General features: G+C 50.0%; 1 protein-coding gene across 2 annotated transcripts in view; it reads left to right on the top strand.

Annotated features, from left to right (window-relative positions):
* Positions 1-8071: 8071 nt before the first annotated feature.
* The window catches only part of Ada (adenosine deaminase), a 23608-nt gene continuing 10128 nt past the window's right edge, over positions 8072-21551 (top strand). For both annotated transcript variants that reach the window (XM_029536336.1, XM_021194292.2), the window contains exons 1-2: positions 8072-8214; positions 19718-19779. In XM_029536336.1, the coding sequence (XP_029392196.1) occupies positions 8182-8214; positions 19718-19779 (95 nt within the window). In that variant the 5' untranslated portion in view covers positions 8072-8181. The remainder of the gene's footprint in view (positions 8215-19717; positions 19780-21551) is intronic.

Genomic DNA, 21551 nt, shown 5'->3' with positions numbered 1-21551 from the left:
TTTCCCTACTATGACAGGAGACCCTCCCTCAGTGTGCATAAAGGGCTCAGGAGCATTCTTTCCCCCATAGCCTTGATGATGTTCACACCAATGCCCTCTTCCTGGCTGGCTCTCTTATTTTGTCTTTATAGTCACAAAGAGACTCAAAGACATGCTCAGAGAAGTCACATGGGCACCAGTGTCTGGCTTCCTGCTACCAGACTGTCTTCTTATTTATCCTTATCCTCCTCAGTATACCAGGCCATTTGACGGGATAGAAAAGGGCCCATTGCCTTCCACTGTGTAACATCCTCTTGCTCTGTTTTCTAGATGCTGGGTTTGGGACCCATGGCCATACCTGGGCTAAGGAAGCCTCTACCACGGAGCTGGATCCCCATTATCCTCTCCTTTAGCAACAGGACCTTCCTCTCAGGCTCCATTGCAGTTAAATGTGGCCATAGGACTTCATAAATGAAAACTGTACAGAGACTCCGGGAACTGAACCTTCAAAAGGAAGGTGATGGTGGCTTCTTCTCTGATCTTGGAACTGGTGAGGCAGCAGTCTGCACCTCAGCAGCTACAGTGGACACTGAGCACAGGGGCTTTACACTAAAGGTAACAGAACAAAACTGGGCTAAGCTGTCTTCACAGAAACATGGCGTCATGGCCTGCCTCTGGATTTCATACATCAGAGAAGGAGAAAAGTGTCTTATAGTAGCCACTATCATTTGGGGATTTTCTGCTGGGAAAAGATGCTAATCCTCTTTTGTAACCCGAGGTGAGGTCCAACCTCTCCCTGGCTCTCTTCCCAGACAGAGATCCTGGGAGATCAGCCAGCAGGAATCTTGGCTATATGGAGTTCACACATCCAGGGCAAATCTAGAGCACAGATGTTTTCTTTAGCCCCTACAAAGTTTAAAGAATTAGAAAACACTCAAATACCGTATTCTGTTGTTATAATTCTTGGTGAGTTGTTATTTTGTTGTTGTTATTTTGTTGTTGTTGTTGTTGTTTTTGTTAGTTTGCTGCTGTTGTTAGTTTGAAGCAGGGTCTGATGTACTCAGGCTGGCTTCCAGCTTATCACGTGACCAGTGATGACCCTGATTTCTGATCTTCCTGCCTGAGTGTTCGAGTTACAGGCATGCCACCACACCTGGTTTATCCAGTGCTGGAAACTGAACCCTGGGCCTTTTGAATGTTCCATGAGCACAGCACCAACTAAGCTACATCCCTAGCCCTTGACTATGTCTTAAATGTTGAAGTCTGGAATTCTGGATCCTCTTTCATGACTGGAGGATCTGGCTGTTGGACCAATATTTCAGCACAGCATTATTCTGCCTGGTTGTTTGTTTGTTTGTTTGTTTGGTTGGTTGTTTTTTCGAGACAGGGTTACTCTGTGTAGCCCTGGCTGTCCTGGAACTCACTCTGTAGAGCAGGCTGGCCTCGAACTCAGAAATCCACTTGCCTCTGCCTCCCAAGTGCTGGGATTAAAGGCTTGCGCCACCACCGGCATTCTGCCTGTTTATTCATGACAGGGTCTCATGTTGCTCAGGTTGGTTTCAAACTTACTATAAAGCTGAGAATGACCTTGAACTTCTGGTCCTCCTACCTCAACCTCTGGAATGCTAGGACTAGAAGTGTGCACCATCAGAATGAACATTTAGATGTGGCATCTGCTTACTACCTTGTGATGGTTTCTTATCAAATGAGGATGCTCTCTTTGGCCCAAGAACGGGATTTTCCTAGGGCTCAGACTATGAGCCAGATATGTCCATACATATGCTGCACTAGGGATAGCTCTGTATTCCATGAACCAACGAACGTGTGTTATCTCCTCTATGTTGAAGAGGAAACAGCGGCTCTGGGCTTGCCTGAGGCCGAAAGCCACAGGTCATCATGAGTTTTGACCATCTGTACTCTGTAACTGCTCTGTCAGCATTGACCCTGCAACCCTTGGGTTTCTAGACGTGTGTACAGTCTCACAGGGGAGGAAGATAAACTTAATGATCTTTGTCATCATGTGTCACATTAGGAGGGGATGGCTTACCTGAAGAATTATGAATATACAGAGGGAAGCATCATCCCCTATAATCTCAGAGCCAGCCTAGAGAGCATTTTTGAGCAAATGAGGAGGCCACACCCTTCAGTCGCCCGGCTTCAGAGCAGAACCAGCAGAATTGCTGCCTACTGCCCTGGCTCTTCCCCTAGACCTGGCCACTGCCTGGCCTCACCTGCTTTCCCCCAAGCACACCACCTAGCTACATTCAGGCTCAACTCTGGTGCATCTCTCATCAGCAGCCAACTTAGAGCTTCGTATCCGCCCCCAGTGAGGGGCTCGCTGATTGTGGTCCTTGTGCCTTGGGACTGCAGGGCCTCTGGGAGGAACAGATGGCATCACATATGAGACCATACATAACATGTGCTTAGTAAACAGTGGGAAACATCACCTGCAGTCCCCAGGCTGACTCTGTGTAGGGCTGCACCAAGCCCCCCCCCCCCACTCCCCTCCCGCTCAGGTGAGGCTCCACTCTGTCTCAGGGGAGTCACAATGACCAGAGCTTCCTCTGACACTCCAGCATACACACCCCACAACATGCAAGCTCACTTTTCTCAGGCCCTGACCTCTGCCTGGAGATCTGAAGAGAAAACAAACCTACCCACCAGCTAGCAAAAGTCATAGGGCTTTCATGTTTAATTGGTGTATATTAATTGTGCAAAATACTGGGAAGATGCATGTAATGTGCTTTGATAATACTTCCCTCTTACCTTCCCCATTTCTCCTCCTCCTGACCCTCGTCTGACCAATAACCCCTTTCATGATAATTTGTCCTCTATATTCTGGACTTAGAGAAAAGGTGACCTCCTGTGTTGTACTTTCTCTTTTAACTTGATTTATTTAATTTAACACGGAGACCTTTGGTTCTGTTTTCCTTCTGACACTATGATTTCTGTCTCTGTTTGTTTCTTTGTTTGTTTGTTTGTTTGTAAGACAAAGTCTCATGTAGCTCTCACTATGTAGTTGAGGATGATCCAATCCTTCTGCCTCCCCTTCCCAAGTGCTGGAATTAAGGCATGCCCCACCACATACAACTTTTTCTTAGATTGTAGTTTACCTTTAAACATATATTTATATTTAATTATAGATATGGGGGGTGCACATAAGTGAAGTACCCATAGAGGTCAAAAGAGGGTGTCAGATCCTCTGGAATTGAAGTCTCAGGCAATGTGAGCTATCTCCCGGGGTGCTGGAAATGAAACTCAGAACCTCTGCAAGACCAACGTGTGCTCTTGAATTGCAGTTCCTCACAGGGTTTTCAGACCTCAGGATGATGATAGCAAGTCTTCCAGGAAGGGGAACAAGGGGGCTTCCTCAGGGAGGATACCTTCCCACTCCGGCCGACTTTGGATGTTCCTGAACTACATTTCCCAGCCCATTCCACCCACTGTGTCTCTCTTACCCCTGATCCAGCTCTACCCAACTACAATGACCCCTACTACAATGACTTAAATATGCTTCTTCTGAGCCTGGCTTCCCCAAACTTCCTCTTCTGACTGTGGTAAACCTGACATCCAGGGTGAGTGCTGTAAATTCATCAGGACTGGAGGGGACCACCCACCCGGAATACTGAAGCAGCAAGACCTCAGGGACCAGGGACCAGGGACCAGCATTGGGCCTGGTGTTTGTTACATACATCTTCTTTGCTACAGAAGTCACCAGTGAAAGATTGTAGAGGCTTTTTCTTTTCTTTTCTTTTCTTTTTTTTAGGTTTTAGTTTTTGAAACAGGGTCTCTCGCTACATAGCTCTGTCCTGAAACTCACATAGACAGACTGGCCTTGAAATTCACAGAGATCTGCCTGCTTCCACCTCCCAAGTACTTGAATTAAAGGCCTGGCCTAGCAGATTGCAGATTTTTTTAAAGTGAAGTACACCTGCCCAGCCCACACCCCACCCCCACACTTTGTTACTTTGTTACACTGGCTGTCTGGCTATTGAGTTACCAATGTTATTAGCAAAGCCTAACTTGTCTTAGTTGGAGATCACTCTTAAGCAATGTCCATAGCGCAATTTTCTAACTGGAACCGGACTTACATATATTTGAGGCAGAGTCTCACGCCATAGCCCTTAATTTTGTGGCAATCTTGCTTCTATCTCCTAAGCACTAGAAATGCAGGCACGAACCACTTCCTCCTGTTTGGGATTAGCCCTGAGCCACTCCACCCTGGTTGGGGTTAGCTCTTGAACTTGGCTTTGCACAGAGGCTAGGAAAGCCAGAGTTCCAGTGTGCTTGGGAACCTACCTCAGTAAGGAACTGTGCTCTGTGCAGAATGTGTCTGGGGGAAGCCATCTCTCTCCATCCCTCCTCCCGCTTTGGGCCTGGTGTGTGTTGTGTGCAGAAGATCAAAGCCAGCTTGTAGCAACTGGAACGACCAAATGACACACTCCGAGTATGAGTCTGAGAGACTGTCTACAAAGGTGTGCACTATGCCTACGGGCTGCCCAAGTAACCCTGGCATCCCTTTACACGGTGTAAGCATCTTCCCACTGACACCTGGATGTGCCGGGGCTGGTCTGTCTCTGCGACAGGTACTATGCACCCACTGGAGTGAGCTTAGTTATGTTGAACTAACTCCCGGTACTGAAAAGAGAGTGAAATCAGCCTTAAACAATACCAGAAGGACAGTGGGGAAGCGGACGGGGAAATACAGTGCTTCCCTGCCACTCAAGAAGTCTAGGATCTAGGCCGGGCGTGGTGGCGCACGCCTTTGATCCCAGCACTCGGGAGGCAGAGGCAGGTGGATTTCTGAGTTCGAGGCCAGCCTGGTCTACAAAGTGAGTTCCAGGACAGCCAGGGCTATACAGAGAAACCCTGTCTCGAAAACAAACAAACAAACAAACAAACAAGGAAGTCTGGGATCTGTTCTTTGCAAAAATATATACACAAACACACCCACAAATGGAGGAGAGTGTGTGGCTGGGCCCCTCACTCCCCGGGGCCCTCAGTTAGGTTAACTGCATACCCCATCAGTTCCCAGAGGCTGGGTGCAGCTCAGCCTCATCACCTGACTGCTGCTAGGTGTCCTCGTCGTCCTGCCTTTTTCTACATTTCCTCTGTGGTGCTTTCTTAGATTTCTTCAAATAAACCTCAGACTTTGTCTCAGGATCTGCTGCTAGGAAAACCCTAATGGAGGCAACAGGGCCTGGGAAAAGCAGCCACACATGGGGCAGTTCTTGGGGTCGTTGCCTTGGAGACGGGGACAAGAGGGGAGGTGTTGGGGGAATAGAAGGGAGGGGTAGCCTGTCCAAAGTTATGGCCCTGCCAGAAAGACAGTTCTGCTTGATGACTAGAGAGTGCAGGAATTAAAGAGCCTCACTTCTCCATCTTGTCACCTTCTGCCTTGTGCCACAGGCAAAATAATCCATGGTGTTGTGGACACTGTAAGGTTCCTTTGACAGAAGGACAGTTTGTGTGCCCGGTGGTGAGGCCTACCAAAGGCTTATAGCTCATAGCTCAGCTATTTTCCAGAAGTTTGGTACTGCCTAGAGAGCAGAATTTCAAACACTCCAGAATCTAGAAACTTTTCCACGTCTGGTCAGGATGGAGTCACACAGTCTGCAAGGCTGTGGCAGGTGGAAGTACCTGCCACCAGATATGGTAGCTGACGAGAAACACCTGCCACAGCTTTGTAAGTAAGGAATGAAGGCTGGGCTCCCCTGGACACTGAAGTCAGCTGGGCTGCTGAAGGGCTGGCTTTACAGTATCTGACATAGTGGGATTTTAGGGGTGGCTGAAAGCTGGGCTTGACTCAGCAACCAACTGGAGTAGCTGATCATGGACTCCCCATCAGTGATGGTGTCTTCTAGTAGTTCAAGTTCCCAGAGAAAAAAACAAGAGGCCCCAGTGGAAGTTGAAAGAGCCCCAAATCCCTCCAGAGAAGAAAGTTCAATAGCCTCCTCTGCCATATTCTACGAGTAAGCCCTTCAGGACATCCCAGGGCAAGACTCCATTGGGCAAAGACAGGGTCAGCAAAGGCTTGTCACTTTTGGTGGACCAGGAAGTCATTTGCAGAGAATGAGTTGGATGGACTTTGGAGAAAGATTTGATACAGTCCAGGCCCAGCTATAGAGTCAGAATCAAATTCAAGTGCCACCTCCCTCTGCAGTGCACTAATCTTCCAGGGGCCCAGTGACCTGTGCCCTCTTGGGACCTCGGGGACTTCATTTGTAGACTGATAACAGTTTCTGCTTCACAGGGTGTGGACAGATTGAATGGGATGATGTTTTCAAAGTGCTTCCAGGACAAGGGCTGCCGAGAGTATGTCCACATGTGATGGTGTTGTCATGTATCTGAAGTAACAAAGAAACCTCCCACAAAGCTACAATGTGTTAGAAATGTTTCTCTCTCTCTCTCTCTCTCTCTCTTTGCCACAGAATCTCAAAAATGCACACTTAATCCCAGCACTTGGGAGGCAGAGGCAGGCGGATATCTGAGTTCGAGGCTAGCCTGGTCTACAAAGTGAGTTCCAGGACAGCCAGAGCTATACAGAGAAACCCTGTCTCGAAAAACCAAAACAAAAAACAAAAAACCAAAACAAGAACAACAAAACAAAACAAAACAAAACAAACCCCTCAATAATAAATAGTTCAGCATCTTCCTGTCTCAGCTTGGTGAATATTAAGATTACAGGCATGTACTACCACCTCTGTCTTAGAAGTACCATTTTGATTTTTGATCCACCCTCTTTCTCGCTCCCACAAACAGCTGAATCCCAAATCTGTATTCTGCTGCTTACAAGTAGCAGGGATCTGAATCCATCCTCTTGCCCAAAGTTGCCACTGTCTCTCACCTGGATCTTTCCTGGTGTACCATGCTTTCTCCAGTCCCTGTCATGTTGTTCCCTCATGTCAGGCCACCCGGGCATCCCCACTTCAAGGTACACACAAGTTATTTAAGGGACTTGCTACAATATAGCCCTGCCTCCGCCCTCCCCCCAAATCCCACCAAACCTAGAGTATGGTTCTAAACAGCTCACCTGTGAGGTCTACCTGGCTACATTTCTAGACTTGGAACAGCTGGAGGAGTTTTCTAAACAGAAGTCTGATGCTGTCCTGAAACCACTGACAAACTTTCAGTTACATCTCTCTGAGCTTCCACCTCACCTGCTGGCCTCAGCTCCCTTCTCCATTTATTTTCAGATGAGAATTGCATCTCACCCAGTTCTGGGATACCGCCATTAAACGGATGTTTCCATGTGCCCCAGGCTTCCCACAGACTCAGCGTGGCCCAGCCCAGGGATGACAGGACTGAGATTTAAGAGTTTCCCTTGCTTCCCATTTCTCCTCCCTGATGTATGTCGTTTTTATACGTTCTAGAAGTTGACCATATTATGAAGTTTTCTGCAGCATATATTTTCTGCCCCCATTTCACTACTGGGTCTGAGCACACCTGCTGTGTTTTGTAGCTGAAACTGGCATTACTGCTGCAGAAAACAGTCCAGTGTATTTGCCCACAGCACTGATGTGAGCATTCTAAATACGTCTCGATACGTGGGCATATTTCTCCAGCATAACTGCCCCAGGAGAGATGAACTGTGTGTTCCTGTCCGCCCCCCCTGTCTCCAGCCACCCTGGAAGTCCTTTCAGCCAGGAGTCTCACTCACACACTACAGTGTTCCCTGCATCCCACCCGCCCTCACCTGGTGAACTCCAGCAGTCATAGCCGCTAAATCTCCCTAATTACACACTTCTGTCTTGTGATTCTGCAACAAGTGGGTCTATCCCTCAGAATCCAGCCCCATAAGGCTTCAGGACTGTGTGGCTCCAGCTTCAGCCTGCACAAAGTAGGCGCCTAAGCAACACTGGAAGCCTCAGTACTGGAGGGGCCGGTGAGAACATTGGAGTCGCGTCTGCAGGGGGCTCACCTGGGAGTTTCCTAGGGTGTAGCCAGCAGGGAAGGTCTGGGGTTCAGAATTCCGGGAATTGCACGCCAGAGTTGCAGGCGGGGGGAGAGGGCGGGGCCGTGGCTCCAGAAGGCGGGGTCTCCCTGTGGGCGTAGCGTGGGCGGGGCTGTGCCGGGGCAGCCCGGTAAAAAAGAGCGTGGCGGGCCGCGGTCTCTGAGAGCCATCGGGAAGCGACCCCGCCAGCGAGCCAACGCAGACCCAGAGAGCTTCGGCAGTGAGAACCGGGACGCACGCTCGGAACCATGGCCCAGACGCCCGCATTCAACAAGCCCAAAGTAAGCACGGAGGGGCTCTGTTGCCCGGGGTTCTGTCCCGGGCTGTCCTGGGGCTTAGCGGGGCCCAGGCTTGGGCGCCTTTACCCTAGAAGCATGGAGTGGCGGGGGGGACTCCCGCAGACATCTCCCCTCGCCCCAGGCCTTAGCTTGCTTCCGGGATGTCGAGCGAGAGACGATGTGGCAGGGAGCGTCCAGAACCTGGGGGGTGTCTCTGGTCGGCCTTCGGGTTCGGCTGCTGCCTATGCGAACCTGGGAGTGCCTCCAGTCGGCCTTCGGGTTCGGCTGATGCCTATGCCCTGTCCCCTGGAGGTCTCCGCCTCGCTGTCTGCCAAATGGGCATCCAGTGCGGCGGGGCTGCGCAACTGTGTGGGACTGGGCTAGGACCTGGGTGTCTGAACCCCAGTAGAATGGGGCCCAGGGTCTCTAGCTGTTAAATGTTCAGTGTATGGCTTTATACTTAAGTGTTATGATTACTTTGTGGGCAACAGGTAACCCCATGCACTTACCATAGGGAACACACTCTGCCCCTCTAGCTAGAGGCTAGAAGGGCAGGGCAAGTCTTCCTACCCATCCATGCCTGCTGCACCTGACCACAGTTGGTGCTCTTAGACATCAAAGGCCGAGTTTTCTTTTGATGGTCTGTATTCTTCCTACCCTCTCCTGATGGGAACCTAAGGGAGTGACTAGAGGTGAGTGACACATCACACTTCTGTGGCACCTACACTTTTGTAACAGCTCTTGGGGGGGGGGGGGAGTGCCAATATATCATGAGCCCTGGTATTGTCATCCGACCCATGCTGGGATGTCATTCCTTCCTTCGGGTTTCTTAGACTTCACACCTGGGAAAAAGGACTTGTTTCTAGGTCTGTTAGCATTGGTGTCTGGATGTTGGAAGGTGATGTCAGCAAAAAGGTAGCATGCTGGGCTGCTATGTCTGAGGTGGGACAGGTCTCCTGTCCTGGTGAGGAAGGAATGCTGCTATGGCTGGCAGAGTGGGAAGGAGCCCAGCCTATAACACCATAACTACACACAGCTAGTGCCCTGACTTTTCTTTTCTTTTCTTTTGGTTTTCCAAGACAGGGTTTCTCTGTATAGCCCTGGCTGTCCTGGAACTCACTTTGTAGATCAGGCTGGCCTCGAAGTCAGAAATCCGCCTGCCTCTGCCTCCCAAGTGCTGGGGTAGCCGGTGCTGTCTCCATGGATAGATGGGGAAGCGGGCACAGAGCGCTTAATTAGGATGTAGCCAAGCTGAGAGAGAAGCCCACATTGAGGGCCGGCTTCAGAATCCCATTCCCTGAGCCAGGCACCATAGTATACAGAGCCATAATTCCTACGATTTGGAAAGCTGAGACAGGAGGATTTTTGAGTTCCAGGCCTGAACTCTATTGTTTTTGGATGAACAAAACATAAGAAGCAGAAATTCTATGTCCCCATCTTTCATGGGTGGTCTCTGTAAACGCTTAGGGATAAGATGATATCTACTGAGCCTTTGCTGGGTTCTTTGGTTTCTCACACCTACACCAGTTGGGACAACTGCAAGGTGAGCAGATGAAATGGGACAGCGTTTGTTTTGTTTCTTATATGTGGTATGTGTGAGCTAAGGCACATGTGTAGGGACAGGCTTGGGTGTCGGGTTTCACCCTCCAGCATGTTTGAGATACAGTCAGTGTCTTGGTTGTATCACCACTGGAACCCCACGCTAGCTGCCTCGTGGGTTTCTAGGAATTCACCTGTCTCTGCCTCACATCTCACAGAAGGAGTGCTGGGGATGGCAAATGGGAGTTACCGTGCCTCGCTTCTGTGCAGGCTGTGTGGATTTAAGTCAGATCCACACACTTGTGGTGCCCACTTTTTACCTGCTGAGCCTTCTCCCTGGCTCTAACTGTGCAGGCTGTGACCGGGGAGGTTAGGGTGGCACTGAGATACTGTTGCCATGCCCCGCACGCAATGGAAAACTGCTGGTCCATCAGCCTGCTTGGAGAAGAAAGACCCCTGCTTTGATTGGGTGCTTGCTTCTTTAGTACTTGTTGGGCACTGAAGAAGATTTTGTGTGTGTGTGTGTGTGTGTGTGTGTGTGGTATGTACATGTGCATACATGACCCAGTAATCCTTATCACTCTGTGCCCACTTGAAGCAGGATTAGAAAATCCCGTGGTTCCAGTTGCTGCTGTGTGTAAAGATGCATGCTGACCTCCTGCCTCTGGCTGAGGCTCTTTGGAGAGGTTGTGAGTACCAGGAACCTTTAGCAGCTTCATTCACAGAATCGTGAATGACTGAGCAGGCAGCTTTCTGCATCCCATTCACAAGTGGAGTTGTCCAAGGACTAGAGAGGAAAAGGGCTTGCTCAAAGCAACATTCTCTGTGCACTTCACATCTCTGACTTGGAGGGAACTGGCCCAGGTTGGAAGGTTGTTTTAAACTGGGTCTTTCCTCCTATGCAGGTTCATAGATAGCAGGAGCCTAGTGAATCTTTGCCCTCTCACACTTGGAGGTTTGTTCTGTACCAAGTGTGGTTCTAGCTGATTTGTGTGAGTTAAGTTGCTGGGGACCAGCCTCGGCTACAGGCAGGGTCTGGAGAAGGGTGGATGCAAGAGCGGCAAGGGGAAGGAAGGATCAGACATGGGGTGTGGGGAACGGGACAGAGAGGAAGCACACACGTCACATCTCCCTCGCTATGGCTTCTCCTACGCCGACAACTTTTGTCTCTTTGAGGCTTTATTTATACATAAAAATACAGAAATTTTAGTCATTGATTACACAACTTTGCAAAATACATTTTCTTGTAAAGTCTTCCTTGATTACATAAGAATATTGAAAGAGGAACAAAATGAACAAATGGCAATTTTATGAGAACTAAAAATTAATATTAAGTCAAATCAATTTTCTTTAAATGCAGTATTTTTTTCCTTAAGATTGGTGTCATAACGCCTTGCAGTTACAGAAGTTCTAGACAGGATGACTCTATTCGAATTTGGTTCTCTTTCAGTTTGGCATAAGATTAATAGTTCAAAAGTTATTTCCTACTACCTATTATATCAAACTTGGCTTTGTACAAGAGATCAGTATCTAACACTCATTTAATTCTTCCTTTCCTTCTTCTATATGCTACTGTCCTTTTTTCTTTTCTTTTCTTTTCTTTTCTTTTCTTTTCTTTTCTTTTTGTTTTGTTTTGTTTTGTTTTTCGAGACAGGGTTTCTCTGTGTAGCCCTAGCTGTCCTGGAACTCACTCTGTAGACCAGGCTGGCCGCAAACTCAGAAATCCGCCTGCCTCTGCCTCCCGAGTGCTGGGATTAAAGGCTTGCGCCACCACGCCTGGGTCACTGTCCTTTTTCGTTGATTCTTAAACTATTCTGCATCCCCTTTGCCGAGGCAAGGACAGTCTATCAGTCAAGTTCTGGTCTGACAAGGCTGTTCAGGAATCAGGCCGTTCACAGAGGATATCTTCCTGTGTCTCTGTCGTGAACCCTTGCTTCAATACAATTTCTATCTGTTACACTTCATAAAGAACAGAAGAACATCAGGATTCCTAAACCTGCTTGCTTTTGCCTTCAGGAAGGTACAAAGGCTTGTCATAAACTTGCATGATCAAAATCTCTTCCTATGCACACAAGTTCCTGTTTCTAAAGCTGAATATTAAAAACCTAGCAATTCAATTACAGCTTGTCAGCTTCTAAAATGTCCCTAAGTTTTCCATTCTTGTTTACACTAGCTTTCTGCTATCTCAGTTCTAGCCTTTGGAGAGAGGCCTTTAACAGTAAGAAACAGAAGTATAGCAGAAGGTGTTCAGCGAATATCCATCAAGGGCAGTGAAGGGTCAGTCCAGACTGTCCAAGCACCGGAACTTTGTCAAACAACGCCTCCAGGACGGTTAGCATCACCATTAAGTCACATTTCATTCACACTAGCCTTTGGGATAGATCCTGATATCTTCATTTACTTAGGAGGAAACTGACTCAGAACTTGCCAAAGTAGCATGGCTAGAAAGCAGCTGAGCTGGCCTGCAACTCAGACTGCCCTAAAACTGAAATTGGTGTTGATTTGTTAATTCATCTTTCATTTTCCTTTTGTTGACAAAAAGGGAGCGGGGGGCGTGGGAGTGGGAAGATGTTACAGAGCAAGGAGTCAGAATCTGCACCTTGACCTTCAGACAGATCAGGGTAGAGGCCCCACCTCTCAGCTTGGCAGCATCAAGTCCTCAGGCACACCCTGAAGCTCAGCTTCCTTCCACAAGCCAGGACAGAGAAATAACTGTTCAGGGCTTTGGTGGAGGGTGGGGGTGGGGGTGGGGGGAAGCTACACGCCCATGGCTGCTGCTACAGTGCCTGGTGGGTAGCACGGGCTTTTAAGAGTGTGCTTCCTTCCGGAGGTTGCAATGAGTGCTTCCTGGACTCTGAGACACCCTCATTTCGTGTCTTGCGGAGACAAAGCCCCAGGTGCACCTCTTTGGGTTCTTGATGTCTCTCATTTACCAGAGCCACCTGTTCTACCCCCGGGTGAGAGCAGCTCACCCGTTTTGACTCATGTGGCAGTTGTTGGGGAGGGGACAGAAGGAGATTTGGTTTCATAGAAGCCTTTGTTTGACAGAAGCAGAATGAAGGGCCAGAAAGGGGAAGGGGAAAGAGGTCTGTGGTTACACGGGAAGGCAGGGAAGCCAGCCAGACCCCATTTAATATCCAGGAAAGTTGTCCTGCAAACTGAGAGAATTGTTCATCTGCCTAGGTGTCCTGTGGTGGTACTCCCTTGCGGTTAGGGACGGCAGCACAGTGGGATAGCCTTGAACAAGGGGAACCTCAAAATGAGGTTAAATGCTATATTTACCACAACGCTAGGGATACGGGTGAACCATGCCCCAGAGTGCCCGTAGGGCTGTGTATCGCTATACCTGTACCCATCTCACAGATGCCACATGTGGGCCTGCTTAGAATGGGTATGCAGCTGGCAGCTGCTGTCTCTAGGGACCAGCACCATCCTGGTCACATTTTCCCATCATCTGCCTAGCACCTTGCATTGCAGGATGCAACTTTAGGGTCATACAAATCTCTGGCTGTGGCATTCATTAGTTTGTAATATTGTCGTAACTTAAGGCAAGTTCCTTTTGAGCCTTATCACCTATAAAGTGGGAGTAAATGGGCTGAATTTCTAGACTGTTGAGTCAGTCATAAGACTTCCCTCGGATGGAGCTACTTCTTACTGGCTTGGGAGCTTCTAGGGTAGCTCATGAATAGCAGTGGAGTGCTCAGCCAGCCCTAAGGTTTCGGGAAACAGGCTGTTTGGCTCCCTACAGTCTACTTGGAGCTATAGGAGCCCAGAAAGGGTAGAGCTTAGAGGGTTTCCTGAAGGAGGTGAGGCTGAGACAGCTTATTGGCCCAAGGCTGCCTTGTTTGATGGTTTCGTTCTAAAAACCAGCTGAGAGGCCCTCCCTAGGACATGAGTACTGACCCCTGCCCCACTCAAGCAAGCCCTTGCCAGGAGCAGAGGTAGGAAGGAGGGACTGGGGCTGGCTCTGTGGGCACCTGTGGCTTTTCTGTGATCTGGGTGTAGTGCTCAGGGTCTGGCTGCTCCGTCCACCCAGGTTCTCTATCATGGCTGCCACTGCTGCCATTGAGCCTGGGGTGAGGGAGGGGGTGAATCAGTGATGCTCGGCAGAAGAAGAGCACATTTGGCTGGGCCGGGTGCTATGCTAGGCCCCCGAGACACAGCAGGGTGACACAGACAGGTCCCTGCTCTCTCGGAGAGGCAAAGGTGGGTTGAAAACAGAACAGGCAGCAGGTGTGGCCACACCCTTAATCCCAGAACAGAGAGAGAGAGGTGGGTTAGAGGCCAGCCTGGTCTACACAGTGAGTTTGAGAACAGCTAAGGTTAGAGAGACTCTCTCTCAAAAATAAATATCTGGAAGCCTGGGTGGGACACATTGTCCTATTGGGACAAGTTCACTATAGACCTGAACTAGCTATGGAAGCCTGTGGCCAAGGAATCTGAGATTTAGATCCCTGACCTGGTTCTGTCCTCTATCCCAACATGTGACCTGGAATGCTGGGGGTCGTGACTGTGCCTCTCCGGCCTCACCTATGTGGCTGATGTCTCTTGGTGCTTCCCCAGTTCCTGGACACAGTAATTATCTGTTAGCTACTAAGCTGCTTCCTGTCCCCAGCAGCGGTAGGAGGGCTTCCTGCTATTCTGACAGATAATGGGCAACTATAAGCCAAGCTTGCAGAGTGGCGACAGAGAGATGCATGACACTCGTCTCCAGGAGGTCAGGAGGCTGGACAGAGGCTTGGCGCCAGGGTCAGGGTGGTGCTATGGCCTTAGAGGCAGAAAGACTTGGGCCCTGCCTTTCCTGTACTGCAGTGGTTCTCAACTTCCCTAATGCTGTGACCCTTTAACACAGTTCCTTGTGTTGTGGTGACCCCTAGCCATAACATTATTTTCATTGCTACTTCATAACTGTAATCACATTACTGTTATGAATTGTAATGTAAGTATATAATGTGCAGGATATCTGATATGGGACCCCTGTGGGAGTCTCGACCCATTGGCTGAGAACCACGTATCTCCTGCCAGTCTGTGCAGGCCTGGGGAGATCCTTAAACCTCTCTAAGCTTTGCTTCACAAATCCAGTTGCAATAGCAACTAGGTCTAAGGTGACCCTTGGCTAGTGATGAAGAGAGATCAGACGGAGGGTCTAATGACAGTGGGGGCTCTGAGAGCCTCAGCCCCGTTGCCATAGAGTTCCTCTTGTCTGCATGAGGCCGGCAGGAGCTCAAGAACAGACTTGGGTTCACTGACTGATCCTGAATCTTTAAAGATTCCTTTGAGCCTCAGTTTTCTCTTGTATAAAATGGGTGTGGAATCCTTGCCTTCAAGGAGACAATATGTACTCACACAATAGACACTCAAATGTTAAGCTTCCTATCTGTTCCTTTTCCCAGAATATGGTCAGAAGGACAGGCTTGTACCTCGAAGCTTGTACCTGCTTGGTCATCTGGGGTGGTAGGTTGGCTTCTCATTGGCCGCTTTCTGGAATGTTCACTGTCTAAAGTACAGTCTGTCTGTGGAGATGGCCCAGGCTTCTGCTTCCTTCGCCCCCCCCCCAACCTGCTCCATATGGCAGTTTCTATGGAGCATGGTGGGCAGTTGGACCCAGAGGGACCATTGCTCCAGCCTGATTTTCTGAGACCCTCCTCTGGGAGCTGCCATGTGTTGGACTCCTCCTGCTTGCCAAGCACCTACTGGGTGCTCAGTGTGGCACACTCTGTGCAGGAGCTGGCTCTCATCTGGACACATTAGCAGTCCTCTGTGGAGGTTAACTCCCAGCCTGTTCTTCACTCTGGAAGCCAAAGAAAGCTTTTAAAAGGTGTCTCCCCTATTTAAAAAATATTTCTGTTGAAAATCCATCTCTGAGCCATTCCTGGCAGGCCTCCTGATTCCAACACTTGGTAACTCCTTGATCTGTGCTTCTCTCTAGCCTACTCTGCCCTGGGAGGTCTCCTTTGAACCTGCCTTCTGGACATGCATTCTATATGGTACCTCTTGATATCTAATTCTCTTTACCGTGTGGCTCTGGATTCTGTGGGTCATTGGAGCCTGGGACTCAAACCTCAGGAGAGCTCTAAGTGGGACAGGACGGAACAGCCAAGAGGGTGTGGATGCTTCTAGAGCTGGCTCACTGGCTGGCTGCCTGTAGCGTCCCAGAGCCATTCTGCTCACAATGGGCTCCTGGGACCTGGCAGGTAGAGTGGGTCACACCCTGACTATTGTCACAGCTACACTACAGCAGGGAGCAGAGTGGAGGCATCTCATCTTGACTTGTAAGCACTTTCCCCAGAGCGGCCTTACAGACCCCTGGCACCCACTGATGGAGACGCAGGGCCCAGAGACCCTGCCCTGACCCACTGTCCGATCTCCCGGCTCACAGACCAGAACCACTATGATCCACATCTTCCCCCTGCGCCCTCCTGAGCTAAGTGTCGGCCATTCCGAAGCATGGTTCATAGGAGAACCATCAAGATTTTCTCCTCTTCCTTTCTTATCTGTGCTGTTTCCTAGTCTGCCCTGGCTCAGGCCTCTGGCACGGAGCTCCAGGCCACTTTTCTCAACCTTGAGTGTGTGTCAAGAAAAACAAACAACAACAAAAACAAAAACAAAATTATTTAAAAACAAAACAGGGCTGAGGGTGTGACTTAGCAGAGTGCCAGGCCTGCTCAAGGGCCTAGCTTCTAGCCCCGGCACTCCCAAAATACAGAAGCACACAGTTGTGCCTGGACACACCCAGAGGGCTGAGGCAGAACTGACCCCAGTTCAAGTCCAGACATCAACTTTCCAATACTACCAGTGTCCTGAAGGGCTCCTGCAGCCTGCATTCTTAGACAAAGGAACACCGATCTGTCCTCCTAGCCTCACTGTCTGGCTGTACGGGATTCCCGTGGCATCTGCAACAGGCGACCACGTTCTAAGTGACTCTAAAGCCACAAAACACACCGAGCTCCATCCCCAGCACCACAGAGACAAAATAAAACCAGTTACACGACTTGTTCCCAACCCACACTCTGCCGTTCTGCAGGCCTCAAGCCTAAAGCCAAAGGCCAGGCAGGGCCTTGCTCACCCTACAAGCTCCGTGGGTTTGTCCTTTGCTTCTCTGGCCTCTGGTAGGGTCAGGCATTCTGGGCTCGTGGCCTCGAAGCTCCAATCTCTGCCTCGGTGGTCACATAGCTGCTGCTTGTCCTGAGCACCAGATCTTCTCTGCCTCTGCTACTAGGACAGGAGAGTACATTCAGCGCCTGCCCAGAGGGTCAGGGATAGGTTTTTCCAGATTGTGAATGACTCCGTGTGCTACCATCTAAGACAGTGGATGACTCCATATGTTACCATCTAAAGTCCTTGCTACTGGTCCTAGGGCTTGAGATGTGACTCCAGGGTCCCATGGTTGGCCCGAGGTTCTGACCCAGGGAGGCTACTGCCCCTCCTTGATAAGCCACCAGGACTGGCCTCTATATGCTGTGTCCTCCAGTCTCCTCCCATCTCTGGCCTCTATTCTCCAGATCCAGCCTCCCTAGCACTAAGTGCTGGCTTTAGCCAGGGCCTGATCCTACACCCCAGCGTCAAACTCTTGTCTGTGGTAGCTTCTCTCGGCCTACCTCTCTCAAGGGACCTCAAGCTGGCTTCTCTGCGCTCTCACCAGAAGGCCCATCTTTCTGTGGTCACACAACCTTCCAGGTGGTTCTGCCCTACTGTTCTCGGTCTTAGTGTTTCCCTTCCTCCCATTCACCCCTGCTTCCCCCTGTCACAGGGCTTCTGCGCACTGTTATCTCCACTGGAATTGTCTTCTGCCCTGCCTCCCCACCTTCACCTGCCCAAATGGTTCCTTCGCACCATTCAGTGCTTGACTCGGATTTTCTAAGAGTCCGTTTGCTGCTTGGCGGGACTGTGAGTTCACAGCACAGTTGGTGATTCCTGTGGGAGCATCTTGGTTCATAACTATAGTTTTTTCTTCATGTGTCTCTAGTTTGTCCCTTGCTGGACTGTGCATGCAGGAGGAACAAGACTTTGTCTCCTGTAGCCCCAGCAACAAGTAGGGGCTTCGCTATTTTTACTCAAATGAAAAGCTCCTAAGTACTAGGTATGGTGGCTCATGACCACATTCCTAACACCTGGCAGGCTAATGCAGGTGAATTGCAAGTTTGAGGCCAGCCTGAGCTAATAATAAATCTCGGGCCAGCCTGGGCTACATAGTGAGTGAGATCATGTCTCAGAAAACAATTTGAGAGATAAACGATCAGGAAGACCAAGAGTCATCCTTGGCTATTATAGTGAATTTAATACTAGCCTGAACTACATGATACTATAGTTTGTTTGTTTAAGTGATAAATGGCACGATTTTACCCATTGCCGTATGCCTAGAGCTTCGTGACTGACCATCCCCGTGGCCCCTGTTCATGAAGACCTAGACGATGGTGTACTGTTTTCCCCATGTGACATGAGAACCCAGAGGCACAGAGTGAAATAGTGGAGTGATCTGGTTACTCTAAGGTCTTGCCAGCTAGAGGCGTTGGCACCTCTGGTCCCTGTTGCCCTGGCCCTGGTTTCTCCTGCTGGAAGCAGGCTCGGTGACAGTTCCTGGGGGCTGTCCCTTGGGCCAGAAGTTCCCAAATGTTCCTCCTTCCAGCCAGGCCTCCCAACCTTCTTATCTCAACCACCAATGTCCAGAAATGGCCCCACCCTGGCAAATGCCACTGCTGGGTCTCCCTTAGTCCAGGAAGTTTCCCCCATGACTTGGATCAGGCAGATGACAAAGTCCCTTAACGTAATAGCTGTTGAAAACACCATCTCCCAGAGATACTAACTGCTTCCTTTGGGCCACGCCTCTCCACATTCACTGTTTAAAATCTCTGTCATGGTTTTTGTACAAGGGTGAGCTATCCCACACAGTTGACACTTAGGCCATCCAAGATCAGCCATACAAGTGTAGATCTGGGAGTCTAGACACATGGACTCTACAGAGCCCCTGCTTGTGGCCTCAGCTTTGTGAACAAGGTGTCACACATGGGACTGGGCAAATAAGGGATGGTCACCAAGACCCCTTCTAGAGGATCAGAAAGACTTAGTTGTCGATATGTTGCCTGATCAGGCAGGCCTGATTAGCACCTGTTTATGAAACAGAACCTGGTATTTATATATTTGCATTGACTCTGCAGTGCAAAAGTTGGAGCACAGGGCCTTGCACATGCAAATGTGATGTATGCCTCACTGGAGTCTTTTATTTCAGTGTGTGTTTGTGCACACGTGCGTGTGAGTGCAAGATGGGTGAGCGTGTCCATGTGTGCCTGCATGTGGAGGCCAGAGGTCAGCATCAGGTGTCACTCATGTGCCATCCACCTTATTTTTTGAGACAGGGTCTCACATGGGGATCTGGGGGCTTATTGATTAGGCTAAACTGTTTGACTAGTGAACCCCAGGGACCCTCCCCTCTCCATCTGCCCTCCTCTGGAATTACAGGTGTGCAGAGCCACACTTTATGTGATTGCTGCCTGAGCTCAGCTTGTACAGCAAGTACCTTACGAACCGAGCTATCTCCCAAGGCCCCAGAGCCTGTGAGTCTGCAGTTGGCTTTTTTCTGTTAAACTCAAGAGTTGACTGAGTGAAATGGCCTACTGGTTCTGATCACAAGCCTTGGAATTGGGATGAAATGTTGTTGCTGCTTCCCTTCCACCCACCCGGTGGAGGCTGAGGCAAAGGTTGCATCTGATTCCATTGCTTGCTTGCTGTGTAACTTAGGACAAGGCGCTTAAACCTCTCTGAACCCGGAGCTGTGAACCACACAGCCCCTTGACTGCCACCAAAGCACATTCAGGTGAGTTTAGGTGAGAGCCTGTGTGTGAGGAGCTTAAGTGTGCTGATTAAGGTTCAGGAAAAGAGTGACTTCTGGGGAGCTCCTTGGGCTCTGTGGTGGCTTCTGAGGTGTCCTTGGGCTCTGCGGTGTCTTATGCTCTTTCTCTGCTCCTTGCAGGTAGAGTTACACGTCCATCTGGATGGAGCCATCAAGCCAGAAACCATCTTATACTTTGGCAAGTAAGTCTAAGGATGACCACAGATCTTTCCAGGATTGCATAACGTGTACAGCTCTTCTTGGGGGCCCCTGGAGATTGCCAGGGCTCTCCCCGTTCCCAGTGGGAGGCAAGCCAGTCCTTGATGGAAGACGGTTATGCTCTGGGGTCTTCCCACTCCAGCCTCCATAGGTTGAGGTGGGAAGGGAGCATCCTTCCTCCCGGGCTGTCAGGGAAGTAAGCCCCTCCCCCCAGCATCCTTCACTCTTGTTGTTAAGCATTCTGTGTAGACTGGAAGGACCCAGCTGTTGCCCACTGTCTCCAGTGTCTAGCCTCAACTCTGCCTCTGTCCCATGTGACAGTCTCGCAGGTGTCCAGGTGCCACTAGGGAATTTGTCTCCCAGCTCTAGAGCTTGGCTCCCAAGTTCCCGGGAGAGTTCTGCTAGGCATCTTTCCTGCCCTGGGTCATGGTGTGCTTTGCCTCGGCTGTGCTACACTGAGTTAAGTTAGTGACTCCTTCCCACAGTGAGGTAGGCAGTTTTCTTGCCTGGCCCGATCCTCTTTATAGATAGGAAGATGGAGTCATGGCAGCCAATGGCTTCCTCCTAAGCACAGGGCAGGGTTTTATAGTTCAGGGGTCCGACAGAGTCCCAGCTACTCTCACCAATGAAACCAGTGATTTCAATGAGGTCAGCCATGAGAAATGAGAGGCTCAGGACATATTAGCTTGCCCTGTAAAGGTCACTCCCAGATATTAGTATCGGTATCTATGGCTCTAGTGTCAGGGGGACACCTCTGGCCTTATCTCTGGGTGGCCTTTGGTCATTTGGCTGGTCGATATCACCCCAGGGCCTTGCTGAGCTCATTGGTCCCAAGCAGGCTTTATTAAATGGTCAAAGAAGATTAATGTATTAGCCAGGTCATGGAGGCGTGGGTAGCCAGGGTCGGGTGGAGTGAAAGAGCACCATATGAGTAGTGGGGGCTGCTGAGGTTTTTCTAGCCTCATGCCCCCCCCGTAGGGGAGGGGGGCTCCCCTGGAGTATTCAGGCAGCAGAGAAGAGGCCCTGGCCTGCGGTGTCCAAGCCAGTGCCCTTTTCTTGGTGACTACGTTGGCAACCATCCCGTCTTCCTCCTCCAGTTCCTGGACTTCTGCTCTCTCTGTGGTGCCTCTTACCTCCTTCCCAGGCCCTTCGCCACCCTGTGGGCTCTCTCTAAAGCATACTGAGGATCCGGCCACCCTCTGTTGCCATTGTTGTAGAACTCTGAGCCACCCCTGTTCCTTCTCTTGTCTATCTGCAGCCTGCCTCCGGGTGCCTATCATAGCCTCGGCATCCTCTGGGCTTTAGGGCTGCAGTCTGACCATTGTCTCTAAACACAGTTACCAGTGTGCCCCTCTGAAGGCTCCCAGGACCACCATGGCTGGATGTGGCTCTAGGAGGGTGACTTTGAGGCAGTCTGGCCAGCAGCAAAAAGTTTAATCTGGAGGGACCAGGTGGATATTGAGAACCTCCTTCTTTGTGCCAGGACCATAGCAGAGGGAGGTACCATATTCCTACGGTGCATTATGGGGACCTAGCAGGACTGGTGAGGATTTGTGACTCACAAGCCAGAGCAGGGAGACATGGGTGTCTCCTACTGGACAATTCTAGGAACGTGGGTTTATTTTATTTCATTGTGGTGCTGGGAATGGAAGCTAGTGCCTTCTACATGCTCTGAAGCTGCAGTCTAAGTCCCTCAGTAGTTTACACACACACACACACACACACACACACACACACACACACACACACACACATA

The sequence above is a fragment of the Mus pahari genome, chromosome 3 (assembly GCF_900095145.1).
Source record: "Mus pahari chromosome 3, PAHARI_EIJ_v1.1, whole genome shotgun sequence".
NCBI classification, from domain to species: Eukaryota; Metazoa; Chordata; class Mammalia; order Rodentia; family Muridae; genus Mus; species Mus pahari.
This window is presented reverse-complemented; position numbering and strand designations above follow the sequence as displayed.